This window comes from Scardinius erythrophthalmus (assembly GCF_964197995.2).
Source record: "Scardinius erythrophthalmus genome assembly, chromosome: 10".
Lineage (NCBI taxonomy): Eukaryota > Metazoa > Chordata > Actinopteri > Cypriniformes > Leuciscidae > Scardinius > Scardinius erythrophthalmus.
This window is the reverse complement of record NC_138230.1, coordinates 17505510-17514697: the sequence shown is the minus strand read 5'-3', so window position 1 is coordinate 17514697 and position 9188 is coordinate 17505510. Positions and strand designations below refer to the sequence as shown.

Below are 9188 nucleotides of genomic sequence, written 5' to 3'. Positions count from 1 at the left end.
CACCCATAAAGGCCATTTATATCTTTTGCACTGTATATTGCATATTATATTGTGTTAAGAGGTCAGTTAGTGACATGCAGTTATATTGTTGGTCAAATGTTTTTCAATGTGAATTAGCAAGATGGGGTTTGCCAAACTGCTTTGGTCCACAGCAAATTACGCAACTTCTTCGCACGCTCGCATTCCTGCTCTCATACAAATTAAAAGAAGAGAATGAAGCACAAGCCTAGTGTGACTATGCTGTTTTATTTTATTTATGTTTTTGTAGTGAAATGGTGACACTTGAATTAGCTTAAAATAATTTTTTTTATTCAACATGAAATAATTTTCTAAAACAGTAAAAAATGAAATTTATTTCACATACAACATAGAATTGCAGAAATTTCCAAAATTAGCACTGATTTTAGAAGATCTTTTAAAGAAATTTTGATCGGCGATATAAAAAACAATTTTAACTAATGTGCGACGCATTGTAACCATTGTTTGAAATGTTATCAGGTCATTGAATAAAAAAAAACAGGATTTCTGAAATTTGCAAACACGCATTATTTGTATTTTTTTTACATTTGATCGGAACTTAATTTTAAATTTTAAAAAATGCGAACGGAATGTATAATCAAGAAATCTTGAAATCTTTCAAAAATGGCTGCTCATGAGTTGTCTAAAGTAACTTTTTATCATGAAATAAAAAACAGATGTGAACTGTTAAAAAATTCATGCCCCGTCATTGCAAGTAGCTATAAGCCGTTTTTTTATGTCTTTGCTAGTATCTGTTACTTATTACCCATTGGATGAAGACTAGTGGTGTGATATGACTTCAGCAACAAAACCCCTCCCATCTTGTGCTGTTGCTTAGCAACGAGCTGTCTGTTCAAGGTGCCATCTAGTGGCTAAGCCTGTGAATTACAAGTAAGTGCGCCCCCTCATGACCAGACCACTTCTAAGTAAGTGCCTTATCATGATGAATATTTGAAAGACTGAAAATAACCCCAACCAGACTAGGTCCCAACTTAAAAGTTGTATATACTTCTCCAAGTGATTACCCATGAAAACCAGCAGGAGTGATATATAAGAAAGTTTTTCCATTTGAAGCATCCTAAAATTCGATTGGCCAGGCACACAGTATGATAATTATGCCCTGACGTCACTTCCCAGTTGTTCAATGCGCCATTTTCTCGACTCTAAACGGCAAGCACAATAAATTGAGTCCTACTTGCAAAAAAAATAATAAATTCTCTTCATTGCTGGTTTCCATAGTTGAGAGCGCAGAATTATTATTTCAACATCCTACACCGCTTCCACATCTTCTATCATCGGTTTTGGCAAGCACGCGGATTGGTGAAACTAGCTAAATCCCCTCCCTGCGTCTGTGTGGCGGTGAAAAAAGGTAATGTCCTCACAATTAGATAGCAGCGGGAACATTAGCTTTTGCCTTTAGTTGTTGCGGTTCGGTATGATCAGGAAGTAGAACGACGAAGCCCATTAGCCGAGAGCTGTGAAGAGGTTACTTTATGACATCACTGCGTTATTTAGAATCGCGCGTTCTAGAAGGGAATCAGTTGTTCTGCGATGTGGAATCATTCCTGTCGAATTCTTATTGATGCGGGGCGCGTGGTAAATTACATTTGGCTAGTTTAGAGTTACATTTGACTCTATTGTTTCCAAGATTTAGTGTGCTTTGGCGGGCGCGGATATGTTTGGTCACCGGTCGTAGTTGATGCTTACAATAAATAAATAATCACAGCTTGAATTTGATATTCGCTTTGGCACTTAGGCTATGACAATGCTGTCATAAATTGTGGCATTTGAGTGATACATGGCTGAGATGTGATATTTTGTCTTGCATTCGTCCACAATATCTGCCATAGCACTAAATATAGTTGGGTAATAGCGTGTTGATTTCTAACATTCTTGAATACGAAGTTTGAGATATAGAGGTGTTGTATAATGGGCTGTGGAACTGAAATCATCAGATTGTGTTATCACTGCATGTTCAACAGGCTGAGATGTGAAGCACTTTATGACCTATTAAGAACATTATACATACGACTTTTGACCACAAAATAAATCTTTTTTTTTTTCACCCAAAGAAAATGAAGGAGAGTCAATGCACTTCTTTTCATTACAATTAAGCACGATTCTCCCCCAAATTCTTAAGTGAGTAATGATGATGATGATGATATTATATAATGGATTCATTTCTGGAATGTTAACCTTAGATACTTCAAATTTGCACAGGCAAAACACATATTTGTTCAGACTGACTAATTCAATAATTAAGTTAAAATGCCTGAAATACAGTTCCAGGTGGGAAATATATAAAATCACATTTTGTAAATAAATTGGGAGAATATCGGCAATTATAGAAGAAACCTTCAAAAGTAAATCCACATTGGCATCACAGTAATGAGAATGGGAGGGAGACTAGGCCTATGTGTAATTGTCATGGGGAAAAAACTCACTATAAATTATAATGTTCTTTTGGGGGCTGAAATATGACATGTTGTCGTGAAATTCTAATTTTTATTAAATTGCTTCTGAATTATGCAAGTGGAAGTATTTATCACCAATGTTACATCTATGGTATAATTTGAAGTATATGAACTCTATATGCTGTTTTCATGTTGCCACTACTAGTTAAGTTATACTTAAAGTGGGATTTCATATTTTGGAATACTTTCGAAAGTATTATGCAAGTATTTAATCATTTTGAGTCACTGTTATTTTTATTTAGGGTTATTAAGGGTTTAACAGCAAAGTATTTTAGGCTTTTGATTTGTGTACTCAAATCTGAACTGAATGTCCATACTGTTATTATGCAAGGGATGAATTTGAATCCATTGCTCGGACACTGTAGTCATTATGTGGTATATCTATGTCGATTTCCATAGTTATGATGTAGGTGTCCGCATGGTGCCCGAAGAGTTTCTAAAACAGCTGAGAGTAACAAGCTACAAGGGCTTAGAATTTAGAAGGAAGGCGAGCTAGGGACATGTCCCTACCAACATCCAGCGACTACTGACCAATTTTGATCAAACAATTAAAACATAGGTATATATAATTGTCTTTCTGTGTCTTTTTGTTATAGACAGAGTCCAGGTTGAGATGTTTTTCAAAAAATGATTTTGTGGTGGTGTAAAAATTGGAGTGTGTGTCTGTGTGACTGAAAACTAAAGTGATGTGAGTCAGCGATGCAAACACTTTTTTTCTGCCTGTCTGGGGAAAAAGTGATTGGTTAAGAAGTGTTTCGTGAAATACCCCTAAATCTGTCGCTGAGCATTTATTGTAGTCTTGCATAATTAGGCTATAGGTTTTCAAGACTGGTCAAGAAATCAAAATAAAATCACAAAATAATGACATCATTCGAATGGAAACCAAAGTGATTCTCTTTCAGGTGTAAGACCATGTACCAGTTTCCAGTCAGAGGGTTGGAGAAGATCCGCAGAACAAGACGGAAAGTGAAAAACATTCTTGGAGAATTTGGACTCGAAGAATGTATGAATTTGGGCCAGGTATGTTTATTGTGTAATCCACATAGGCTACATTTCAATAAAAATGAAACACGATAACTGAAATCTCATGTCCATGTGTATCAAAATAACCTTTTATTTTAAAACATTTATTTACATTTGAAATGTTATCTCTCCTTTTTGTTGATCAGGAACTCCAGGAATTTTACCCAGGAGACAATGTTTTTGATGCCACAGACTGGTGCAGTTTATCTGATGGCTATGACGGCCGGTGGAGAAAGAAGGTGAATGTCGCTTTAATAAATGTGGGGCTGTCACGATTCCTCGAATAAATTTGAGTATTCGATTTAAAAAAAATCCTCGATTGCACTTTATGAATAACCGGTAAAATACTGAAAGTGGTGCATTCCACAGACGAGAATCCGTGAACCGCATTATTAGACCATTTTCTAAGGATGCACAATGTATATATAAAAAAAAAACATTTAAAAACTATACTATAGCATAGTGCTATTGTGAATTTTCAAAGGCTTCAAAAAAAAAAAAAGCCCTGTGGGTTTAATATGTATATGCGCTTTATTTACATTACTGTACCCATTACTAACCCATGCGTGTATGTCACATGCGTCTCAGAGCAGCACCGTTCACAGTAAATGCTGCACCACATGAACTGTTACGAGACGACGAGAATATTTTTTGTGCGCAAAAAAACAAACAGAAATAACGACTTTATTCAACAATTTCTTCTCTTCCGTGTCAGTCTCCTACGCTGATCACGTAGTAAACACAGTGAAGCGCTTATACATCAGAATGGCGACTCAGTATTGGCCGACGATGTTCACCTGATTACCATAACGCATGCGTGTGATGCTGACACAGGAGCTGGCCAATAATGAGACGCCGTTCTGACGTAGAACCCAGAATCGCTGCATTGTGTTTACAACGTGATCAGAGTAGGAGACTGACTCAGAAGAGAAGAAATTGTTGAATAAAGTTGTTATTTCTGTTTGTTTATTGCGCACAAAAAGTGTTCTCGTCACTTCATAACATTAAGATTGAACCACTGTAGTCACATAGACTATTTTAACAATGCCATTACTACCTTTCTGGGCCTTGAAGTTTGCAATGACGTTGCTGCCTATGGCTGGTTCAGAAACCTCTCGGATTTCATCAGAAATATCTTAATTTGTGTGAGTAATTAATGAAAGAAATTACATTTTGGGTGAACTAAACCATTTAGTCATTTTAAAGGCTTAGGTCTTTGCTTAGGTCTATTTTTATTACCACAAATAAACAGCAGATTAATCGTCAAAACAATCGACCGATTACTCAATTACCAAAATAATCATTAGTGACGGTCCTAGTGCTTAGCTTTTCTTGAGCAAAAACTATTTAAATACTGAGCATTTCTGAATATTGTGTGACAACTGGCTGAAATTCTTACCAACTGTTCTCCATTCTCAGTGGGAATATCGTACACAAGGTTTGTGCTGCACCTTGTGCGAGTTCTCTACAAGATCCTGGCATGCCTACAAAACCCATGTTCAGCGCTACCATGATGAAGAAGAGCGTCTGTGCAAGCTTTCTGCCTGTACTTCCTGCCCGTTTATAGCTCACCCAAGATTGGTCTCCAGGCACCTCAAATTGTTCCACGTTGAGGACGCAAAGTTAGAAATCCCTGCTGTCCCTGCTGTCCCGCAGCTGCCTCCAAGGGCTGTAAACGGCACCACATTTCAGTGCCGAAGATGCCATATTCAAGATACTCTTTTGTACAGTGTGAAAAAGCATGTTCTTCTTTATCACTACACTTCCACGTTGAATAAATATGCCGGGCAGAGATCAGAGCGGGAACTTCTGACTCTAGGAGACAGGTCTCAGAAATTCTACTGCAAAAAGTGTTACGTATCAGCTGAGACATCCGAACACTTGCTGTATCATCTTCTAACCTCAGAAAAGCACAAGGAGCTAGATGTGCATATCAGAGCTCTAATTTTTGAAACAGACAGTAAGAAACAGTACCTTGCTTTAGCACCGAAAACACAAGGCCCTCCTGCTGTCTTGATGATGAAAGAGCCGCCAGCGGTGACCGCTACAATGGCTACTGGTGTAATTAAAGGGACAGAAAGTGGTGGATCTGCAGTCATTGCTGCTCCAGGAACAAGCCAGGTGTTTCTCCCAACTCAAGCTTCTGCTCTGGTTCAGCTTGCAAGCGCTGAGGCGAAGGGTTTACTGAGGCCTGGAGTCCCAATGGCTTTTCAGAACACCCAAATCACCAGACCTGCTCTGCCTCCTGCTCCTAGCGGCATTTCTCAAAACCAGATGTCCGTCAGAGTAGGCCTACCGGGTCAGGCACAACTGCAACCCGTTTCCCGCCAAATTGTCCTACCTCCAGGTGTACGTCTTAATGTACCCGCTGTTAGGCCACCGCCACCTCAGTCCCTCGTAGCTAATCCAAGATTGCCCTTAAATCAACCCACATCTGGAGGCACCATGCTAACCTCTCAATCCCTTCTGAGTCATTTGATACCCACTGGCAACAAAGTTGATGGTTTGCCTACCTACACTCTTGCACCTTTGCAGGTCCTATCGGTCCAGGGAAATAACTCCCAAGGAGTCAACAAACCACCGCTGCCTGCATCCCAGAACAACCCTCCTGCTCAGCAAAACAAACAAAACAGCTCTTTGCCGCCCCCCAAACAAACCAAGAAGTGGATCACATGTCCTATTTGTAATGAACTCTTCCCGTCTGATATCTACGAGTCCCATCCAGAGGTTCACAAAGAGGTAGCTAAATTGCCCAAGATTGGTCTAGCTGCTCGTGCTCCATTTTTGAGAAAGATGCCGGATAAGACGGTGAAATGCCTGACATGCAAGATCTTGATTTCGGAAAAGGGAGTTTTTGAACACCTGCTTCATGGCATGAACTGCTTATTTTGTTCTGGGCTCTTCTACTCCATCAAGGAGCTTGTCGACCATATCCAGGTGGAGCATAATGTGAACCGAAAGAGCAACTGTGACTTCATGAGGCGTGAATACAGACTGTATACTGATGATTCAGGGAATCTGCTTTTCCCTTACTTCGACATCCGAACCACGGCTCCTAAACTAATAATGGGTGAAAAAGAGCTCAATCTTGCATTGGTCACAAGCTCCCTCGATCTGATCTTTGTGAAGATGTTGCCCAACAATCCTCAGGGTGTTGGAAAGCTGTCCGCACCCTGCAAGATGCCCACACCCAATCCTAACAGCACAGAGTGCCCCTTCTGCTCGGAGAAACTTCTGAACAAGGAATGCTATCAAATGCACCTCAAAGAGAAGCATTTCATCGTGCCCACTCTGCATGCTATACTCAAAACGCCATCGTACAGATGCCTCTACTGTGGTGGTGTGTACACTGGGAAGACCACTACCAAGGCCATCATTGTCCACTTGTCTAAATGCCGCAGTGCACCGAAGAGTCTCAAGGATAGTGATAAACTGACTTCAGGATTAGCTATTACTCCCAGAGCAAACCGAGCACTTGTGTCATACCCTGCTCATCCAAAACAGATCACTGGTCCAACCCCGACCTCTGTTCAAGCCTCTGTTCCGGCCACAAAGCCACTGGAAACCGAAGCGGAGATGCAGAGCAAGTTGCGCCTGGAAGTAGCCTTCAGAGAAGCTATGGAGGCCAATAGAAGAGAGCGGGAGGAACGGTTGGCAAGGAAGAGAAAACTCGAGCGAGATAGGTTGGCTGGTCTGACGCTCCCCTCACCTGAAGTAGTAATCGATCCTTCCGTACAATTAGCATTGGATCCTACTGGAATGGAGTTGCGCCCCTTTGAAGAACGACGTGAGTTTGTCAATAAGTACTTTAATACACAGCCTTACCCACTCAAGAAGGAGATCGTTGCCCTGAGTAACCGTTTACTGCTTAACAAAACTGACGTTGCTTGCCAGATTGGCACGAAGCGTACCAGATGTCTGAAGAACATTCAGAAAACCAAGGCTGTGGTACTTTTAGGCTTCAATATGGCTGAGTTGATGAAGCTGAAGCATAATCTCTTCATCCCAGAGATTGAGCCCGAGAAGCTGATCACCGTGACAGACACAGAGATGGAGGTCCTTAACGAGTAGCTTGGAGACAATAGTAATAAAGACAAGGAGGACTTGCAATGCAAATTTTACTTCGAGCGTAAACTGTTACCTGTTCCTTGAGACAATGCAAAATATGATCCATTCTCACCAAAACTAGTGTTAAACTGTTAACCAAGTAGAACTTGAGAGGTTGAAACAAGCGACAATGTGTTTGATTTTGTCTATTGTTAAATAATGTATGTGAATGCTTATGTTTTGTTTCATATTAATCATTTTAAAGTATACATCCATTACTTTTCACTGAGACATCACTTCAAGCAAAGTTCATGTAAAAATAGATGTTTGTAGCCCATTTATAGTTTTAGGGTTGAAAACAAAACAACATGTGTGATTATACTTTTTATATTTTCCAAACCTCATAAACTATTTTTGTGACATTTTCTTTATATATTTGTTGGAATGCTTATGGTTACATTTCCCTTTTCTTTTAGACCATGTATATTTCTATTAATCAATTCCATTTATTGTTAAATTTCATTTCTATTTTTCTTGCCTTATACTTTTATAAATATGGTATTCAAATTATTGTTTTGATTAGATTTTTTGCCAAAAAACTTTTCTCTTATTAATTAATGCTGCTTACCTAAGTGACATCCTCACAACTAAAGTGTGGAGCTTTGCAGAGAAATTTGATTGCAGTTCATTTCACTTGTATAATGATTGTAAACATCAGGATATTTTGTAGACTCTTGGTTTCCCATTTTATTTCCCCTGTGCAGTAAGTAAATGACAACATCTAAGCTTACAATATGAAAACTGTAAATAAATTAGAGCATATAAATATACATACAAGTTCACTTTTTTCAGTTGTACGTTCATGTGTAGTAATGGGCATTGTTAAAAACTATAACGTATTTGTCATTATCGGAGAACAACATTTATTAGTTAACCATTATTTAAACTAGTATTTTTTTACAGAACACAAATTGGGTTTTGAAGATCTAAAATGTTATCAATATACATATTTGCTTGCTAACGCATTGTTCATGCTGCCAGTTGTGGGATAGTATTCTGAAGTATTCTGTCATAAGATAAATTACTTACAGAATCCCTCTATAAAGGTTTCTTTCCCAGGTTGAGTTAAATGGTCCATTGGTGTGACACATTATTTATTTTTAAGTATTAATATTCCACTCTCATCCTCTATTCATACTCTCAATTAAAATAAATTCGCAAAGGCTGAATGCATAATTATGAAATTGCAAAGTACTATTCAGGATAGTTTTGTCTGCAGGACATACTTTCCAAAAGTATTCCATGTTAACTACCATTATTTAACTATACCATTATTTAACTAACATTATTTACAGTACAAAAATGGGGGGAAATAAACATTTCACTTTAATGCTGTATCTTTTCTGAATAATTGATTCAAGGAATAAATATCTTACTTTTTTTTCTTGCCTACACATTATCCATGCTGCCATATTGTATTGTATTATTCAGGACATTTAACACACATGCAAAAGGTATTTTGTCTAAAGACAACAGAATCGATTACTGTGCATATTTGTTCATGTTTAAGGCCAAATAATAATAATAACAATAATAACATATATTAATCTTCAGTCTGATTCCTGA

General features: G+C 38.5%; 1 protein-coding gene across 1 annotated transcript; it reads left to right on the top strand.

Annotated features, from left to right (window-relative positions):
- The first annotated feature begins 1153 nt into the window (after positions 1-1153).
- adnp2b (ADNP homeobox 2b) lies at positions 1154-9011 on the top strand. The gene is made up of 4 exons (XM_081375673.1): positions 1154-1387; positions 3395-3512; positions 3662-3754; positions 4935-9011. Exons 2-4 carry the CDS (start codon positions 3405-3407, stop codon positions 7584-7586), a joined length of 2853 nt encoding a protein of 950 aa, XP_081231799.1. The 5' UTR covers positions 1154-1387; positions 3395-3404; the 3' UTR covers positions 7587-9011.
- The last annotated feature ends 177 nt before the right edge of the window (positions 9012-9188 follow it).

Bases quoted from the DNA above. Each gene is read 5' to 3' on its own strand.
- adnp2b (XM_081375673.1), top strand. From the start codon at position 3,405: ATGTACCAGTTTCCAGTCAGAGGGTTGGAGAAGATCCGCAGAACAAGA. The intron at 3,513-3,661 runs GTATGTTTATTG...TTTGTTGATCAG, and splicing joins AATGTATGAATTTGGGCCAG to GAACTCCAGGAATTTTACCC. The intron at 3,755-4,934 runs GTGAATGTCGCT...CTCCATTCTCAG, and splicing joins ACGGCCGGTGGAGAAAGAAG to TGGGAATATCGTACACAAGG.